Below are 22,637 nucleotides of genomic sequence, written 5' to 3'. Positions count from 1 at the left end.
CAATAAGATAAGAACATATTTCAATTTTGAAGTTGACTTATTTATTTTAATTAGGATAATTAAACATTTTTAATAAAATCGCTTTGTTTTGATAGCAGACACTGACAAAAAATGCGAAATAATAGTATACAAATAAAAATGCGAAATAATAGTGTAATTGTAGTAAAAAGTGTAATGAAGAAAATTGTTTCTAAGCGAAACATCTCTCAGATGCTGAAAAAATAGAGAAGGTTTCATCAGCATGTTAGTAAAATATAAAACGTGTACAGATTTTACTGACGTACAATAAAAAATAGCCAAGATTACTAAACAGGAATATGTTACAGTTTTATTAGTAGTATCACCAGTAGACTATATCTGAAAATGTGATGATATCTTCGTCTAGTTTCATCCATTATTTATAAAGAAGTAAAAACAAAACAATATATATATATATATATATATATATATATATATATATTTATATTGTCTATAAAAACAACATAAAAATATTTTTAATTTGTTATAAACTGGTACACTAACTAAAACATTATTTTTAAAGATCCTTTTACAGTAGTAGACGTCTATTCATAACTGACATTTGAAAAGAATAAACAGAAAAACGTATTACAACTTATTAAAACTGACAATATATGTTTTATTTGGAATTTATATTTAAAAAACAAATTACGTTGTATATTTATTTTATAATATTTTCAGTAATAGTCGTACAGTTCTGTAAAATAGACTTAACGTTACTAAAATCAAAAAAATGACAAAAATTGTTTAAAATTTTTGAGTTTGTCCATCAGATTGTAAATAAAATTTAATGAAGTAACAGAAATGGACACAAATTTTACCTTTAGAATTATGTTCTATTATGAAGCGAGGAGTTTTTGAACACGCTACTATCCTGAAAAGTTATAGTATTATATCCTGCCAGTTATATGTAATCTATTATGTAAACAACCCCTGCTGAACGAATACGATTTGTATGAATATGTACGAAATTTAATAAAAATGGAATAAAAGTTTATTGGTTAACGATAATAAACAATATATAGTGATTGGTTTTGATGAAATCAAGGCTATTTTACACTCAATGATTAGATTGGTATGCGAATTGAGTGTTAGTGTTGATTAATTTGTCTGACTGGGTAAAGAGGTAACAGTAAATCGCAAAATGCGTCAGTTAAGTCACCAAACTGTAGTTAATCAAGTGGAGAGTATAGGTTAAGCCCAAGATACTTTGTGATAATGATAATAATATAATCGGAGGTTCCTATTTACAAATATGAAAGAAGTAAATAAATTAAATTTGGCAATAATCCTTTACGGACAGTAGTAATATTATATTTTTTTCATACAAATCAATTAAAGCGAGAATTTAAGTAGCCGCATACTTTTCTTCGTTGACATTCAATTTCTGTAAGCCATCTTGCAGCATCTCATATAAAGTGTTCTACAGAGGTACTGATCTACTTATATACACATATATATGTCGTACATAAGTGATCTATGTGTTAATGTTTTTACATAGCTAGAAATCACCATCAGCTTAACAGAAACAGATTATCGCACAAAAGACATCGTTTAGTAATATTTACTTCCTTGTACGAAGTAAAGAAAATATTGTGATCGCGAAAAATTTCAGTTTTCAGATTTCAAAGAAAATATCCATTTAATTCATCCCTGAATCCATTTTGACTAGTTTCGGATATGTATCTCGCATAACTCAAGCTGTAAAAAGTTGAAATTTTGCATTTAGGACTGTTGTAACACCTAGTTCATCACCTCCTTTTTTAAATGCAATCGATTAAACTAAAAGCCCAAAATCCCCAAAAATTTGGATTTTAGACTTTTTCTTAACTGCAATAATAAGCTCTCGTTGTGAGCTTTTCAAAGATTATCATAAGTAGTACTTGTTTTCATTGGTCCCAGACGTATAGCCAAATTAAATTTTAATTAATGAAATATTTAGATCTTAGAAGGGGAAGACGCATCGGTTCGAATCAGATTTCATCTCTTCTTTAATTTTTTAAAATTTATTTTTTAACATTTTTTTTTAAAATTTAATAATTAATAACCCGTGATTGTAAAAAAAATTACAATAAATAATTATTCAATAATAATAATAATAATAAAAATTAAAAAATTACACTTATTAGTGAAATAAAATTTTATGCACTTTTAAAAATGTGTATATGTAATTTAATAGGCATTATTACATATGTGTATATCTAATAGAGTTGGTGAAACATGATTATTTAATATTAATTGAGAATTATAATTTAGAATCGTATTATTTTTAGATTTTCTAGTTCAATTTCTGTTTAATTTTATTTAATTATTCTGGAATTTTTGTTAAATTTCATCTACATTAAAGTTAACTACGGAGTGACTGAAAAATAGGCCTCCCAAGAACAACACATTCACTGAGATATGCATGACCGGTAATTAATAAATTACAAAAATTGTTATCTTTTAGTTCATTACTCCTCTGATATTGTGGGACAATATTCTTCCTAAGTCGGAGTTAATCTCATTTCGTTTATTTCTTTTTTTGTTGTCAATCGTTTAATCGCTCTTTTGTTTGATATAATTGTTGTGATCTTAATTTGTGTACACTTTCTCTACTTCTCAAATTTTCTTCCACTTTATATTTATCATCCTCTTTTATTATTCTTTTTATTCTTTCCTTGGTCGTAAAGTTTTCTTCGTCTTTATATTTATCATCTTCTCTGAATGTTTTTATTCTTTCTTTTGTTTTTAACATTTTGCTCCTCTTCATATTCATCTTTCTGTCGTTTTTAAGTTATATTTCTTCATGTTACCTTTCTTTTTCCCGTATTATTGTTTCTTTTTCTTTTTTGATTATTCACCAAACAATCCAATAATAAAAACTGAATATTTTACACCATAAGGTCTAAATTAACATTTTTAACTAGGATACAGGAGTTCACTAAACAGAATTGTTTAACTATTATCAACTTTTATTTATACGACACACCAGATATCTGAAACTTTGTTAACCAGCTACTCACGAAGATAGGAATAATACTGATCTAGTAATACGAGTAATAATGGGACTTTCATTCTATTCTAATATTCCATGTAAGATTGTTGAATCAATAACTGTGTAATTATTTGATGTTAATCTAAACTAATATTTCAGCAATTGTGTAACTGTCCACTTTATTAAAGAATTGGAGCATTGTATCTCACTTTCAAATGAAATTAGTTTAAATGAAGTGCAGCAAAGATGTGTATAAGTAATTTAATAGGTGTGCAAGGAAGTCATGTAGTGTCCACATCAGATTTTTATTCTTCGTCATGAAAAGGTTTCCTTTCTTCCAGAAAATTCATAAGCATACATACTAATAGGCACATACATACTACATATTACATATTACATACTAATATTACATATTACATAAATAATATCACATACATATCACATACTAAGCATACATAATAATAGGCACTATATAATATTATATAATTTTCCTCTTTTGTTATCCTCATTATATATGAAAGGATTTCATATATCATTATAAAGTCATTCATTCAGTGCAAACGTAACTATAGCGCTTAATTTGAATATTTTTAAATATACAGAATGTTTCTAAAGTGGTGAGCTGGCTCCAGATTCTACTTGTAAAACTAAACAAAATATATCCTTCGGAAGAATGGCAATTTCCTATTCGTTCTCTCACTGTTCGCTATTTTTATATAATAATTTATATCTCACGTTCGGATTGACGAATCACATTAATATTTGGTAAGCGTCTTGGTAATAAAGTTTTAAAATTAGCAAAAAGTCACGACTTGAATACCCTTGCAAATTACAAAATGGCGGCTATGTTTAATTTTCAATCGAGAACGAAGGAGAAACTGCCATTCCTCCTAAGGGTATTTTTTGTTTAGTTTAAAAGTAGAATCCGAAAATGTATAGCCAGCCCACTATTTTAAAAACACTCTTTATAATTGCGTACTAAAAACATTTTTATTTTAATTTCAGTTACCCCAAGCCCATTCTACACTAAATCTTCATGAAAACATTAAAATTAAAACGTTAATAAAAAATTTGTAATGATTATAATTATTATAATCAAAAAAGTCCATTTGATTAAGACAAAAAATGCACAACTTATAAAGAAAATTAAAAATGTGAAAAATAATTTTAAAAATATTTACATGTCTTTTTGCTTAAAAACATACAATATATAAATATTTAACTTTTATATTTTTAATTTTAATTGTTTTTTTACAGAATCTTTATTTCTTTGAAAATGATGGTTAGTCATCGACAGTGCTATGAAAGTGGATATTTTGCAAAGCTGCGTAAGTAATGATTTTTACTAACAGGATACATAATTTTGAATTACAAAAGTTTAAAATGTACAGTAATTTAATCAAGAAACTAATGTTTAAAGATCTAGTACAGAATGTATTCATGTCACAAATTTTCTATATCAATACTTAGCAATATTTCAACAGCAATACTTACCGAGCAAGAAGCCGTAACTTATTTAACACGTTACTCAGAAATGCAGCTAAAACTAATATGTAAGAAGCGTGCATCTAAATTTTTTATATATTAAGTTTACAATCTTTATATATATATATATATATATATATATTTCTTGTGTGCGTGTGTATGTCACTGAACTCCTCCTAAACGGCTGGGCCGATTTTGATGACATTTTTTGTGTGTGTTCAAGGGGATTCGAGAATGGTTTAGATTCACAATTTGATCCGATAGAAAATGTTTTTTTAATTAATTTATTTATTTATATGTTGTTGATCTTGCAATGGTTAAGGTTCACAATTAAATCCAGTAGGCAGCGCTGCGATCGCGTTTTTTAATTTTTTTTTTTTTTTTTAATTTTTAGCATATCAGAACCGGTAGTTGGTGCTGCGATCGAATTCTAGGAAATTATTTTATTTTGTTGCTTTTTCGCATATAAGTTTTCGCCGTAGCTTAATGTTGTTATTACATTAAAATTCGTATTTTTAACGGTCTACTGTGTTTAGAGAGTAGTTTGAATTAAATCCGATAGGTAGTGCTGTTCTGACAATTGGATTTATTTACATTCAGACTTTTATAAAGTAAAAGGTTAAATTTTGTGAAGTTCCTAATGTTCATTGTTTTTAAGGCTTTATGAAACTTTCAATTGTGTTCTTTTAATTTGTATGTATACTCAAATCTAGCAATAGCGAAGCATTGCCGAGTGTGCTAGAATTGCGTGCTTATTGAGAATATTATATTATTATTTATTTAAATAACGTTTTAAAGTGTAATTAAAAAATATACATTGTGCAAATTTGTAAGACGCAGTAGTGACGTGAGTATTTTACATGATTTTTTTATGAATTTTAATGATGTATACCACGTGCATTCAATAACAATCAACTTAACCTACAAATTTATATTGTCAGTTCTCATTTGATTCTATGCAGCTTATGAAGTATTGAACGGCTCTTTGAAAATAAAAATGTCAGTTTGTAACATAAATTACAACATTTATAAAATTAAAATATAATTTACATATAACAATTATAGTTTAGAGTATATTTAAAATATTGAAGTTATAATTTTTGTAGCTGATTAATTTTATAAAAAATTTTCTAAAATTGTTTTTAATTTACAATTATCTAAAATTTTGTAAAATAGATGTTAAAATAAGGAATGAGAAAAATGATAAAAATTCGACTAAAATTTTAACAACGTTGCTTTTTTTTACAGTGTTTTATTTTTTTTTTAGTTGATTAAGTAAGCTATCATATGGTTAGGAAACTTCAAAATTATTAAATTAAAAAAAAAATGCAAGTGGTACTTTTTTAAAATGATCTTAAGTGAAAATTAGAAGTAACTTGGAAGAAAATTTAGGCACTGACGTATTATCGCCACCGCAGCTACAGCTTTATTTAAAAACAAAGTAGTCTATCGGATTTCGGTGGAAAATGAACAGTCTCTTTATTAATTTTAATAAATGGTTATTTATATTGATTTATTTTATAAATATAATTTTACCAAACTTAACCTACGCTCGCTTCGCTGGCTAACCTTGACTAATTAATACCGTAATTTTTTGTGTATTTATTTAATAAATTCACTAATTATTGCAATTATTTATTATTTAAACAATCAAAACACTCCTGTTAATTAGTCAAGGTTAGCGAGCGAAGCGAGCGTAGGTTAAATTTGGTTAAATTATATTTACAAAATAAACAAAAACAAAATAACCATTACTAAAAATTAATAAAGAGACTGTTCTGAATCTATTTTAAACTCTATATCTTCTACCGAAATCCGATTGACTACTTTGTTTTTAAATAAAGCTGTAGCTGCGGTGGCGTTAATACTTATGTACCAAAATTTATTAATTATACTAATTAATAATTTTACGACGTTTCGATTTTTTTAATTCAATTTTCGTCAGACATCTCAATATTTAGTGAAAATAAATATTAACCATACTACACATAATTAATCAATAAACCCATTACAATAATACAACAATCACAAACTGATAATAATCATACTAATAGTCATATTAATAAAATTTCGTCCACATTCTTGCTAATTTTAACTTAAATAAGCTACTTATATTTATGTGTTGTGCATTTATTACAGAACAATGTCACGTCAGGACAACGTCTGTCGGGTCCGCTAGTATTTATGTAATATAGTATACTTTACTTAGCATTTCTGAATTATTACCCTTAATAATAAAATTTAAAATTTTAATTCGCTTCAACGTCAATAATGTTTTCATATAGAGTTCCAATTAGTAGCTATTAGTAGCTAGAGTTCCAATTGACTTAATTAAGGCTATAAACCGAATTGATAATTTTCGTGATAGAACAAATATCTATATTCAGGAGTAGCAGAATAATGCCACTAGACATTTGAAAATAAAATGATAAAAACTATTGTAAAAGTTTCTAGTTTGAGTTAAATAAAGCGAACGATATTTGGAAATAAAACGTTTGATTCAATTACGTGACTGAAATACAGATACACCTAGTTTATATTCACGGTATGTTCAAATCAGGTAGATGTATTACAATATCTTGTAATTTTCTTATGAAATAAAATATCAAATTTAACAACACAATCCTACCAAGTACTTACAATTTGTTTTTCACTTTTGTTGTAGTTTCCAAGAGAAGAATTTAAAACTGGGAATCGTTTAGTGTATAATTAAAAAAAATATATATATATATTTATATATGTAGTTAAAAATATTTACCTCGGGTACTCGGAGTGCACCCCCACAAGTGCTATTCCCGCCTCTTCAGTGGGTCCAGTCTGACCGCCGCCCCCCTTCATTGAGCCGGGGATAGACAACGTCGAGACGGGCTTTCGCAGCTGAAAAATAAAATTAATAATAATTGAAATTTATTATTATTATTAATAATATAGAATTTTTATACAGAAAAAATAGGATTACGTAATAAAAATAAATCTAGATAATTTGAGGCCTTATACAAGGCTTAGTATAGCGCACATAATTTCATTATTACTATAAAAAAAAATGATGCAATTCGAATATTTCCAAAGAATGAAGAGATTATACAATTGTAGTGGATAATATTTATGTATTACTTATTATTCCTAATGGTGTCAGTTGATATCTGTTCAAGTGTCTTTCTTTTTCCTGTTTAGTATCCGGGAATTACCGTTCAAATATTACTTCAGAGAATGAGTGAGGATGATATGCGTAAGTGTAAATGAAGTGTAGTCTTGTACAGTCTCGGTTTGACCAATCCTGAGAGTTGTGGTTAATTGAAACCCAACCAGAAAAAACACCGGTATCCACGATCTAGTATTCAAATCCGTATAAAAGTAACTTGAATGCTCAAACTCTCGACTTCCAAATAAGCTGATTTAGGAAGACTCTATTGCTGAGCTTTTTTGAATACTCTACTCTCTTCCCTATCTTCTTGTTTATTATGAAACCTACTCCTACCTGCCCTTTATTTGACGCTGAGTTAATTATTGTTAAATCACCTGACCAAAAGTCGTTTTCCTCTCCCACCAAACCTCGCTAATTCCTACTACATCTATATTTAATTTATCCATTTCACTCTAAATTTTCTAACCTACCAACCTTTTTTAGACTTCTAACATTCCACGCTCCGACTCGTAGAATGCTACTTTTTAAATTAGTGCTGCCGCCTTGCTTAGTAGTTTCCGTCCAGAGATCCGAGTACTAGTTTAACTCCGGAATATTTTGCCAAGGAAGGAGCCACCATCATTTTTAATGAAATTCAGAGAGCTACATTTGCTTGGAAAAAAAAAAACAGTCGTAGTTTTACATTGCTTTCAGCTGCGCAGTACTCAGAAAATTCAGTGATATTGATGTGGCCGTTTAAGTCCTCCTGACTTACGCCGTTAACAACTACTGAAAGAACTGCTGCCCTCTTTCAGGAATAATTCCATAGTCCGGCTTTCAACAGATACCTATTCGATATGGTTGCACCTTCGGTTCAACTACTCTGTATCACTGAGCACTCAAGCCCCCTCATCATCGGCAAGATCTTATGATTCGTAAAGTGAGTCATATAATTAATAATACATGTATAATTTAATTTAATTTCAGTTTTTATTTTTATTTTTAAACGGATTAACTATTTTCTTATAGTCTATTAATTTATTTTTCAGGATTCAATTCTACTGGTTTAAATAAAAAAAAATAAAAAAATCTTATACGTGTTGCCCAAAGACATTTTCCATTTAATCAAAGCAAATAACATAAAACATATAACACACACTTGGAAACTTTTTTCCTCTTTGCTGAAATATATTTCCATAACTTTTATTAAACCGTAAATGTAAATTAAACATACTTATTTAAAAAAAATTGATCTTATTTATTGTATGTGCATACATTTTCTAAAAATGATATCTAAAAAGATTTTAAAAATATTTTTTTAAATTTTATTGAGACTAATAGAAACTGTGAATTAACGATCGAAATTCGCTATTGAAACTATTTTAATTTCTATTTAAATTTGAAGTAAAAATAATTACATTAAAGAATTACACAAAGTCTTTCGGTAGCCAAATGTGGAAAAAAGAAGTTTTAAGGTTTGTTTTATGATATCTCTTCTTATGCTGGTTTGCAGAATGTACTTCTAAAATAAGTCGATTTACTGTACAGAGATAATATTTATTATCAGCTAATATTAGTATAACTGTTCTTACTAATATATAATCTTACGAATTTTTACCCCAAACGCGCGTACACACACACAGCTGATTAAACTTGAATGGCACGCAATACAAAAAGCACATGTAATACCCTTCTCACAGCATTTCTAGGGTGAGAAGGGTATTACATCTATTACATTATTTTAAATCTTTTCTCTTCTTTCTGGTCTACTCTGTATCATTCCTTCTTGTCTATTCATATTATGAGTAACCCCCTCAACTCTACATAAATAAAAATTGAAATTGACCCTAAAATGAAGTTTACTCTATAAAGATATTATTTATTATCAGCGAACATTAATTAAACTAGCTAAAAAAAATTTTGGTAACTAATCCCTTTACATAAATTACTTTTCCTTTCTTTTTCCTATTTAGCCTCCGGTAATTACCTTTCAGCTTCAGAGGACGAATGAGGATTGGTATGTAAGAGTGTAAATGAAGTGTAGTCTTGTACCGTCTCAGTTCGACCATTCCTGAGATGTGTGGTTAATTGAAACCCAACCACCAAAGAACACCGGTATCCACGATCTAGTATTCAAATCCGTGTAAAAATAACTGACTATACGAGGACTTGAACAATGGAACTCTTGACTTCCAAATCAGCTGAATTGGGAAGACGCGTTCACTTACATAAATTACTGCATTAACATTTATATATTTAATAACAGATTGAAAATGTCACTTTGAATACGTCACTTGTAGAATTAAATGGCATTGTAGAATACGATTGGCTAGAATCACCGAATGGGCTTAACATAGGCGTCACCCAGTTAAAAAAAGGCGATGGAAAACCACTTTACTCCTCATTTCCTTTAGCATGGGGGACTTATTATGTTGAGAATGATTACGTCTACTACAAAAGTTACTTATATCTTATTTTCCTTCAGCCTTTTTGGTTACATCTCTTCCCGACATCGTTTATCATTACGGGGAATATATATTTATTTTAATTTCTACAATTAACTTAGAAATTATAGCATCATACAAATTCCTTCAATGGTACGTTATTATTTTAATATGAATTTTTCACAAGGTTTTACAATCGATATTGGCTTTTTTCAACATGTTTAGGAGTTTTTAAAAACGAATATGTTATTAAAAATATTTTATAATAATGGATTGTCTAAAAATTTGTAAGTTAAATTTTAATGTATTCATACATTCCTCTTAAAACTTATTTATTCTTACATTTTTGGTATTGATCTTTCGGTCCCATTATTCTCTTCAAAAAGAAACTTCTAGTACTACTAAAAGAATAGTGTGGTGCTAAACTTGAAACTTTGAAAGTACATGGAAAAATACTTAACGTATTATTGAATAATGCAACTTTGAGTTTGCTTCAGTTTCTAAAGAATAAAACGAAGTAATAAAAAAAAACAACATAATCTCTATATATCCTTATTCATACGAATTGTAAAGAGAATATTTATTGAAAATCAGAAATTATGTCAGAAGATGCAGTTAAGAATTTCCTGTATATATATCAATTTGAAAAATAATACCGCCAGAATAAGAAAAAAAGTTTACAGTAATTAATTATTAAGAGAGTACTAAATATAAAATTATTTATTAAATAACCAAATATACATAACTATAAGATTTTATTTTAGTTTTATTGTTTATTGTTTATTGTTATTATTTTTTTTTTAGAATGTAATGATAGCAATATTTCCCGCTACCCGTAGCCAACTTTTAGCGTTTAAAATAAATTTAGGACACGGAATATTGTGCTTGTCACTGGATAAAATTAATTTTTAAAGCATTCTTTCTAATGAAAAAACTATACAAAAAATTGTATACGTAAAAAAGTATGATTTTTATTGTGTAAAAATTATTTGTTTTATTCTATAAAATTAATAACAGATATTTTTTTAGTTTAGTATTTTACAGTAGTAACATTTATGACTAATATTAATCACAAAGAAATATATATATTAGTTCATAAAAGGACATATCCCGGTATGTCGAGTATGTATTGATTTCATATAAATAAGGTATGCGCTGCAAAGCAGGATCGTTTTATTATTCATATATTTCTTTAGAGAATATTGTGAATAAAATGAAAAAAAAATATATATATATTTATATATGTACTTTTTTTGCTTATATTATTATGCTGCAAGTGATCAACTAAATATTTTTACTTGTTATACTTTTATGAATATTTCAACTAGATTTGCACTGATACTAAATCAAAATAACTATTTTCCCTACCTTCTTTAGGTACTACTTTGCCTTGCACTGCTTCCTTTACATTTTTATTTTAAAATTATAAAATAAAAATTAAAAAAAATTATATTACTTTTCTGAAATTCGTTTTATTAAATTTTTCTTTTATATTTTGTAACATACAATCTCGGTGTTTGCTATTTCCTGGAGCATCTCATTTTATATTTTTTATTTTTATTTCCCAGATTTTCTTTTTGCAGTTTTCTACATTTCCATTTGGTGGGGTTTTCTGTTATATAAATAAAACCATTTTCTTCTTTTTCTTGACATGTTGTTTCCAAGAAAAATATAAACTCCTTTCATTGACTTTAATAAAATAAGCATGTTTTCAATCCTAATCGCATATATTTTTTCCATGAATTTTTATCTATTGATAAAATCAAGGTAAAAATATTAAGTAAAAAACTCAATTTCTTACCAAAAATTTGCAAAAAATAAAATAGATCTGGAGCATTCAAATCTTATATGCCTTATTTAAAAGTTATTTGAATATACAATTTGTAAAAATCCATTACATGGAACAAAATGTTAAATCCATTTAGCTGTACTTATCACGTAATTTACGTTGAACGTCTTTTCAAATGATAAGCAAATTTTTACGATAAATTATTAAATTCATCTGATACTCCTGATAATGTAAAATCCTAAAAAGAATTTATTGGCTTTTTTTTTATGTATTTTAATTTTTCGAGTTAGGCTGACAGCAATATGAAAAGCAAAATTTCTCTTTTTTCAGTCTTCTTTCCTGGTCTTCCAATATTTGTTTATTCTTCGTTTTTGACTTCTCTATTCTGTTATTGGCATTGTTGATTTCTTTTTCACCTGCTCTTGAAATATGATATCAGTTTTATAAACACGGTCCTATCTTGTACAATTTCTTCTGATATTTTTACAAAGATATGGAGGTAGAAGAATTTTGTTATTTAGGAAGTAGAATTACTAAAGATGGACGAAGCAGGAGCTATATAAAATGCCGAATAGCACAAGCTAAACGAGCCTTCAGTAAGAAATATAATTTGTTTACATCAAAAATTAATTTAAATGTCAGGAAAATATTTTTGAAAGTGTATGTTTGGAGTGTCGCTTTATATGGAAGTGAAACTTGGACGATCGGAGTATCTGAGAAGAAAAGATTAGAAGCTTTTGAAATGTGGTGCTATAGGAGAATGTTAAAAATCAGATGGGTGGATAAAGTGACAAATGAAGAGGTATTGCGGCAAATAGATGAAGAAAGAAGCATTTGGAAAAATATAGTTAAAAGAAGAGACAGACTTATAGGCCACATACTAAGGCATCCTGGAATAAGTCACTTTAATATTGGAAGGACGGGTAGAAGGAAAAAATTGTGTAGGCAGGCCACATTTGGAATATGTAAAACAAATTGTTAGGGATGTAGGACGTAGAGGGTATACTGAAATGAAACGACTAGCACTAGATAGGGAATCGGAGAGCTGCATCAAACCAGTCAAATGACTGAAGACAAAAAAAAAAATAAATATTTTTACATCTTAGGTTTTTAGAAACACTGAGGTCCAATGACTTCCGTTCTTTTTGTTGTAAATGTTCTTAAAAATTTGTTTTGTGAGCCAGTTATCATCTTTTCTCATAAGATGCCCGAAGAAATTGGCTGTTCTTGTAATAGAATCTGAAATTTCTTAGTTTCATTATATTTCTAAAGGTCATTATTAATTTTCACCTGTTTTTATTAGTCCCAGCTTTTTTCTCGTGATTTTCCCTTTTTTTATACGGCATCTACTTCTCAAGATTTCAAATCTGAAAATGGAGGGCTGCTGGTTTGATTACCGTATTATCCCTCATTTAGCCTTTTATTGAAATGTTCTTTCCGTTATTAATATCTTTTGTTAATTGGTAAATCAATTTTGCTTGTTCTTGTTTGAGTGGCTGTTTTATTCAAACCATGATTCTGACTATTTTTCCTAGATATTTAAGTTTATTAACTAACTTTGATGAATAAATAGGTGTATTTTATTAATAATATTTTTATGTTTCTTTTAGCTACTAGATTTTATATAATAAAGCAAGCGGGAAATATATAATACACTGTTTTTCGTCGTGGTGGTACAAACACTGTGGTCAATTTTTACCAAAATTTAATTTGCCCAATTCTACAAACGAAGACTGACTGATATCCTTTCATATGTTGATATTTGAATTGTCAGACAATAAATGAAAATAAAAATAAAAACTGAAAATTAGTGACAAGATTTTAGACTTTGTTATTTGGTTAGTTTTTCAATCAACTATTATAATATTTTTCTTCCTTTTATTTTACATTCACTTTTATTCCAATATAGCAATTCTAAAATTATATTCATTAAACTGAGATGACATGCTGAAATTAAATTTTCCTCCAGGTCACACAAACTTATGAATGTATTGAGTACTTAGCGCGAGTACTTTACTTACTTCTACAAATGATCATTTTTCTTTCAGGTATTCATAAGTAATGCAGCTTTTAATTTCATGTTTTTATTTTATCAGCTTTTAAATAGTAATTATTGTTATATTTACCATAGTAATTTTATTTACCCTTTTTCTCCGCATTATATGTAATGATGTGGGAAAAACTTATAAATAACTTTAACAATATATCCTTAAGGCAAGCGTTATACGTAAAGAAATTTACATATATTGTAACCGATCCATTATTTTTTTAACCAGTCACAGGGTTTATATAAAAATACTTAAGAAACTATAAACGTAATAACCGAATTAATATTCTAGATACACAGAATATAAACAGACTACATTACAAATAATATATTCAGTAAAGTCATGGTGTTATAACCGAACCTTAGTTAAAACCTTAAGATAGAGTACCAGGCTTTTGTTGGTGCATTAAATATTAGTTACATTATTAAAACTAGTGCTCTATAAAATCAATTAATATCACAACCAAACTGAACATAATACAGGAGCGTACGTAGATTATTATGATACGTTCCACACACATTAAAACCACTGAGATACTATTAGTAAAGTAAACAGAGTTTATGAACAAGTTAAACTATTTTGTTATTCTAACCTAAGTTGCACTAATTACCGATAAAGCTATTAGGAGTGTGTCTGCTTAAAATATTATACTATAAATGAATTCATTACAGAAAATGAATATATTTTACATTTATTGTCCTCAATTAGATCCATCATTTTATGATTAGGTTAAAACATTACAAGTGTTATTTATTTATAATATTGAAAATATTTTACTACAACTGAAAAAAAAAAGATTAATATTTGTCACCAAATACCCAAAAGAACTGGTAAAAGCGGACATCCAACAATCGTAATTTTAATTAAAGAAGTGTTAAAGATGGCAAGTTAAAAGAAACTTTTCCACAAAGAACAGAGTACTGCCAGTTGAAGCTCCTGCGTATATTAATGAACATATTTCAGCTGAGCGGAAGAATGTGTATGCAATAACAAGATAAATGAAGAAGTGGGATATATTTATGCAAACGCGGTGGGTAGATTTTTCTGTGTGAAATTTATGGATCTCTTGTAAGAGTTCTTAATATTGTAGAAGAAAAAAGAGATTGTCTGAAATACAAGAATAAAGTTAATTTATTTAAAGTATTTGTTAATGTAGTTTTTACAAATGAGGCTTGCTTTCATTTGAGTAGTCACGTTAATAGTCGGAATGATCGATAATGGACCTCCAAAAATCTTCACATCATACATTCACGACCTCTACACCCATAGAAAATTGGTGTATGTGTGGAATTTCCAGGCGAAGAATATTTGGCCCTATATATTCTTTGAAAGCACTCTTAATGCACATCTTTACCAAAAAATCAACGAAATATATTGAAAAATTAAAATTAAATGACAGATATTCGTGTTTTCAACAATATGGGTCCACGTGTCACATTGCAAAAATGGAAATTTTGAAAAATTTCTTTGGCAAAAGAATCGACTGGCTTATGGCCAGCTACGTCACTGATCTTTCGCCACCAGATTTCTTTTTCTGGGGATATCTAAAGGGTTGTGTATTCAAAGATAATCCTCACATCACTGAAGAACCGAAAGCAAACATAACTCAAGGGTTACGAGAAATTGAAAGGGTACACATCGAAACGATGTACGGAAGATGAAAAAATCTGAAACAAGTATAAGATTACGTTACTAATCTGTATTTATCTCTTTTTATAAATTTATATCTTATCTATCTTTAAATTATTTTCTTATGTTAGTATTCTATTTTTTAAAATTAATAAAAATACTAAATTTTTATTAAAAACAAAAGACAAGGAAGTTTCCTAATTAAGTCCTAATTAACTCTTCAAATAGATCATATAGCAATTTCAAGAACAAGTATGAAAGAAATCTTAAAGGTAAAAATTAGAAAAAGTTATAATATAGAAACAGATCATTATCAATTATCCGGAAGAAGCCTTCTTCCTCAAAATACAAAGATAATTTTTAAACAAATTCTTAAAATAAACACAAAAATTAAAATTGCCACAGAAAAATTCTCCGATTCAAATTCACCAGTTTTAAAAAAGCTAAAAGGAATAGATAAAACCTTAAAAAAAGCTGACTGTTGGTTTTTTCTGATACACGGCTTCACACAATTAATTTAATTTATCATTTTATTTGGATATAATACATTTTTGTTTATTTAATTCAATGATTCTACCTAAAGCGCGCGCGTATACCTATTTAATTCGTGATGATGTGGTGATACTAGTGGCGACGGTCTATACTAACTAGTCAATACAATTTCACAACTTACATAGAAAAAGTTTGCTTGTACAATCGGCAGTGTTGTGTAGTCGCGAGGCTTAACGCACCAGGTATCGAATCAACCGAGCGATCGAGTTCCAGACCCAGCCAGACCGAGTTACGTTTCTACACTTTAAATACTATTTATTTATTTAACTCTACCGCTCACCTGTGACGTCACAATATAGCAGAAAATTACAACAGTATTTTTTTGTGGGTGAGGATGCGATTTTGCATAAAACGTTTTTTGCAAATATTGTTATTTTTAATCGTTAACAAATTTGAATAAGAAAAATATGACCTTAATTTGGAGAAATTTCGAGATACTGAGAGTGACCTTGCTCTACAGCCTCACCCCCTTGAGGTTTTAAGTTGAAAATGTAATGGCATCGATGCCCCATATATAGAAGTAATCGGACCGAGTTTGGTCAAAATAGGTCCAGTAATTCTGGAGATATAAAATGATTTAAAGGACAACACCGAACACACATGCGTACAAACATTAACATCCGGAAAATTTCCATCCGGTTTTTTTGGTTACTTGGTTTTTCATTAATTTTGAAAACGTCAATATCCGGTGAAAACTGCATATATCCAAATTGGACCGATCAAAATACTTATCCTTCTGGAGTTATAGCGATATCTACACGGGAAAGTAAAAGAGGGTGAAGGGTGAAGGCTTGCATTGTGAAAATTGCGAACATTTTTAACGTTTGTTATAATATAATATAATTTGTTTACATCAAAAATTAATTTAAATGTCAGGAAAATATTTTTGAAAGTGTATGTTTGGAGTGTCGCTTTATATGGAAGTGAAACTTGGACGATCGGAGTATCTGAGAAGAAAAGATTAGAAGCTTTTGAAATGTGGTGCTATAGGAGAATGTTAAAAATCAGATGGGTGGATAAAGTGACAAATGAAGAGGTATTGCGGCAAATAGATGAAGAAAGAAGCATTTGGAAAAATATAGTTAAAAAAAGAGACAGACGTATAGGCCACATACTAAGGCATCCTGGAATAGTCGCTTTAATATTGGAAGGACAGGTAGAAGGGAAAAATTGGGTAGGCAGGCCACGTTTGGAGTATGTAAAACAAATTGTTGGGGATGTAGGATGTAGAGGGTATACTGAAATGAAACGACTAGCACTAGATAGGGAATCATGGAGTGCTGCATCAAACCAGTCAAATAACTGAAGACAAAAAAAAAAAAAAAAATTGTGCGTTTGAAACAACTTGATAGCTTATACCGTTATTGCGTAATTACTAATACAAAATTTTGGTTTTGGTGGCCAGTTTGAGGTGAACCCGATAGCCTATCGCAACTGTTCGAGTATATTTTTAATCCTCTAACGATGCTTAATCGGTATCCGAAATCAAAATTAAAATGTGACACAAACGTTTTTGACATATATATATATATATATATATATATATATATATATATATATATTGAATTCAATAATTAATTAATTGTTCGTTGAATACATACATATTCAAATCAAGAGTTGTTCACAACATTAAATCGAATCATAATTCAACAGCTTATTATTCTGATCAAAGTTTGTTAATACAAATGGGTTGGGGGTGTAATTTAATATAGGATGCTAAAACGTCCTTAATCTACATATATAATTGTATCATAAGACGCGGTTTTTCTTAAATCTCAACCAAAAATTAATTGATTTTTAAAATGTTTGATTTAACTGCTTACAAGATATAATCAAAAAATTATATTATACTCTAAAAAACAAATCAATAATGATTGTCATGTTTATCACTAAGGTACAAACAGCTGTCTTCATAATAGTCAAACGATTATTTATAGTTGTATAGTTATGTAATATTTCACTTCTGCATAATTAATCATCACTAAGTATGTACAATTATTTATCTGCCATTAAACAAAGGAAAACAATTAAAAACAGAAAGAAAAATATTGACAAAAAAATACTCGCATATTCTGGAGTGAGTTGACATAATTGTTACATGAAATGTTAAATATTCTCCATAAATAAAATTGAATAAAGTAGCAAAAATCTGATAACGTTAGCTAAAATAAAATAAACAAAAATATTAAAACTGTTTTAAAAATGGCGTTTAATAAAGCAATATTGCAAATTAAAAGAAAATACATAAAAAATAAAAATAAATTTTTCCATAAATTATTTTATATATTAAAAATATTGGGCTAAAACCAAACCGCAAACTTAGATTTCCTCTGAAAAATTCTAATTTATTCCTTAACTGAGGGAATTTCTCGAGTTATTACTCACAGGTAATCACTTTGAAGGTCCGTCGATTGTTAATGATATATCTGTGGACTACTTCGAGCAGAATAAAACAAAATCATCCCGATCCGTCTAGTAGAACATCTGGACTGACGTGAAATAAGTTTTGAGCAAGCGTTTTACTTACGGCAGGAAAGAGATGAGAAAACAAGGGGTCTGGGGTTAAGTCATGTAACTGGGATAGATTATTAGCCGATTTTTAAAAAATACGAGACAACATTCTGTAATAATAACCCTGCGGTGAGCAAGGAGAGAACTAGTTTATTATGAAATAGTTGTTAGTCCCACTGAATATAAATTAACATCGGTTGTAGCAGAGTTCTCTTAAACGTATATAAATAATTAAAATCTAAAATATTTTCTACCCAAAAAATTAACTGCACGCACCATGAATTCATTTTTCGCACGTTAGATAATAGTACGGAAACAATGTAAGATTTGGAATGCTTCTACACAGATACTACTAGCACTATAGATTCTAGTCCTATTATTTTGATAATACACATAGATATATTATTTGTTCTTGATACTTTACAGAATATAAACAGAACTGCTATACAGATGCATATATGCAAATGAATTACAATATTTAACCATGAAAATACTAACAAATTTTATAAAATATTTTCAAATAGTAAAATTGATAAGGTTATTGAAAAATGTTTGTTAAATATTAACATATTTTTATAATCATGGCTTAAGAACACAATAATTATTGTATAAAACTGGCTGAAATGCGGTTATTATGTACCGTAATTCAAATTTTCATTTGCTATTAAATTCTCCACGATTAATGTTTTAAGTAACAAGTCTGTTTACATTTTACTATTGAATTCTTTTAGTTTTTTGTTTATTTTAGTGTATTATTCAGATGATATGAGTTGTTGGATTACACGAGTTATAAGGGAATATTTTATATATTTACTTTTTATTCTTTGGTAGACATTTTATTTTTCTCAATGTTAAATCGATCTTTGTGTTAACCTAATACCTCCGGTAATAACTTAAAATATGGATCAGCTTGCTGCTGTGCCTATCAATGAGGCCACCAATACTTCCGGAGCAACATCACCTAGAAAGCGTAGATCGTTGTTGGCTTGTACAAGAGTAAAAGTCTCGACGCAGACTTACCAGGGACGATATTGTATTTGATGTATCTGATGATAGCAAAACCGAAACTTACACCACAAACCGCCATGTAACTACTGTACCACGGCAAACTGTGTCGGGTTTGCGTGGACATAACACATCTCTCAGCCCCTTGTATCAATGGTGATTTACCCTTATCGAATCGTTTTCAAGACCTCCCGCTGAAGGAAAATAACATTGAAACCGATCGGAAATACGCAATTAAGCCACCACCTCTGTCTTGTATGGCATCAATGATGTTATGAAGCTATAGGAACTGGTCGAAATAGAAGTCGATAAATACTGCTAAAATATTCGGATATTCAATCCTAAACAATTACGCATTGCTTCAAAGGATGTGGCAAAAAGATAATTGAACTGGTGAGAGAACATCAACTGATCGGTACACTTTCACCAGGAAGGATGAAAGAGCCTTTCGTATCGTAGAAGAACTTGAGAGTCACGGTCATGCGGTCCGTAACATTGTCAAATCGGGGCACCGAATTACAAAAGAGCTATTATTAACTTTCTTTGTACATCTTTAGCAGAGCGATAACAACTAGGAGATGTATCTGTTAAAATATATCGCCAAAGGTGGGGTTGTCTTTGAGGCGCCCGGACAGTCTCCAAGGCTGGTGAAGTGTGTGCGCTGTCAAAAGTACGATCATAAGAAAAATGTCAGTGTGTGGCCTCATCGATGTGTGAAATGTGGTAAAGGACATAGGACTTCTGATTGCACTAAAGATACAAATATTTCAGCTGTTTGCGCGCTATGCCAGAGTTACCATCCGGCAAACAACTGTGAATGTAGGTTTTACAAAGAAATCATGAAAAGGAAACAGAGGGAAAAGATTCCTCTAGGAAACTAACTACTCCTACTGGAGATCAAGGTGGTCAGGCTACCTACTTCAATTTGAATAGCGCAACCTTTCCCTAGGTACGAAATCGAGGTGGTGATCCAGACACGATGTTTTCTACTCGTCCAAGATATTACACTGCGGCTGTAGATCACGACGCTTAGAATGTTTTTGAGGACAAATTAGGTAAGCTAACATCCAATATAGAGTCTATAATGCAACAAATAGGAAACCTTATAGAACTTCTTATGAAAGTAAGTAATTACTAAACTCTGTTAATAACTAAGTCCCTGAGAGTTGCAAGTGGAATTTTAGTTGATTAGCAGGTCGGGGAAAATAACTTTATTGGGTTAAATGTGCTTTATTGGTTAGGAAATCCTTAGATATTGTCTTGTTTTCGGAAACGCATTTCACTGACAGGAATTTTCGTAAGGTTCGAGGCTATTCTATCTATTGTACTAATCATCCCGATTGCAGAGCACACGGAGGTTCCGCGGTTATAGTTAAAACATCATCAACTGCCGGCATATAGAACAAATTACTCTCTAGTAAGCTCAATAGATATCCAAGATTGGCTTGAACGCTTATACTGACTGTCAGCAGTGTACTGTCCTTCTCGTTACTTGACAACGGCTGCCACTTTCTCTGATTTCTTCTCAACTTTTGGTTCCCGTTTTATTGTGGGCGGCGACTGGAATGCTAAAAATTCTCTGGAACTAGTTTTTCGAGAAACTAGTCCCAGAGGCAGGGGTATAAAATACTGCATTATTAGCATGCATATAAATGTGTCTTTGGAATACAGCCTATCTACCTGCTGGCCGTCAGATCTTAATACAATCCCTGAGTTGTTGGACGTTTTCATATCCTCGGGAATTTCACGGCTATACACCGAAGTTGATAAATTCGATGCGACGTCTGACCACTCAACCGTTCTGCTCACTGTAAGTGCGTTAGTAATTAAGAAGGTATATTCACCAATACTCCACAACAACAGGGCAGACTGGGATTCGTACCTCAGCAGGATTGAGGATGAATTGATAATTCCTGTTAGGTTGAGATCCTCAAATAATTTCGTAACGCGTCGCAAAACCTGATCTCAGACTTACAGGAGGCTGCTTGCCCATCGACACTGAAGTTTAAACGTTAGGATTGTATAAATACAACCCCCCGACTATAACACCTCTTCGAGGGAAGTGCCTTATTGCTAAGAAAAAAAGGTTTAAGAGAAGGTCCCAACGTTACAGGAGAGCTCGTAAATTGAAACTGCTATAAGAATGACTTGTGCTATCTTGAAATCCTATCGCTTTTACATACATAGTTACTCCTTATGACTTTTACTTTTTCCTTCCGCTTTTCTTTTATTGTTTCCTGTATAGTAATGAGGAAATAGTTAAATTTATAACAGCACTTAATTATTTATTTATTTATATCTACAAGTAATCCAGCCAAAACTATCTATCGTCCAGCCAAAAATATTAATAACTTTTTTTATTAACAATAATAAGTATACAATTTCTAAGCTGCTGAACTTTACCACTTTACAAATGTTTTCACGCTCTCGCGCGCATGCTCACGCTTGCACAAACGCACATACAAACATATACGGTTATAATACCCACACACAAACTCACCCCATATTTATTTAGGTATATTAGTTTCCCAGATTTCACGTAATGAAGAAATCTTTGGGTATTTTCTGTTAAATTGATATTTTCTGCACCCTGTCTTTGCCTAAGTTGAAGATTATCTTTAAATATTGAAACTGATGGTAATAATATTTGTCAATTTAATAAATTATAAAAAATATTGATTGAATTTAGACTCTAATGATTTTATTTAGCAAATAAAATATAAAATATGAATATGTCTTGTTTACTCCTATAAAACTTTCAAATTTACTTTCCTATCTGTATATATTTGATAAGGTAAAGATGTTTACGATTTCTTTCCAACTTTTGTAATTACTACGCAGTTTAATTGTAGAGTAAGCTCGTTCTTTTTATAGTTGAGAGAAGATGGCCAATTTCCTTATGGATAAAGAAATTTTACGTAACATTCAATTGCGTGAAAAGAGACACAAACTGGAAGTACTTCTCTTTACCAGAGAGGATAGTAAGAGATGGTCGTTGGAGGAAGTATAATTATGAAGTATACTATGAGAACAAAAGACATACCTGGAACGTATT

At 29.6% G+C, this 22,637-nt stretch overlaps 1 protein-coding gene across 1 annotated transcript in view; it reads right to left on the bottom strand.

Annotated features, from left to right (window-relative positions):
- The window catches only part of SK (small conductance calcium-activated potassium channel), a 1,178,465-nt gene that overhangs the window by 636,114 nt on the left and 519,714 nt on the right, over nt 1-22,637 (bottom strand). The window contains exon 5 of the mRNA XM_075354908.1: nt 7,239-7,357. Coding sequence (XP_075211023.1) covers nt 7,239-7,357 — 119 coding nt within the window. The remainder of the gene's footprint in view (nt 1-7,238; nt 7,358-22,637) is intronic.

The sequence above is a fragment of the Lycorma delicatula genome, chromosome 1 (assembly GCF_047948215.1).
Source record: "Lycorma delicatula isolate Av1 chromosome 1, ASM4794821v1, whole genome shotgun sequence".
NCBI classification, from domain to species: domain Eukaryota; kingdom Metazoa; phylum Arthropoda; class Insecta; order Hemiptera; family Fulgoridae; genus Lycorma; species Lycorma delicatula.
The sequence above is the reverse complement of the archived record's forward strand: the minus strand, read 5'-3'. Positions and strand labels throughout refer to the sequence as shown.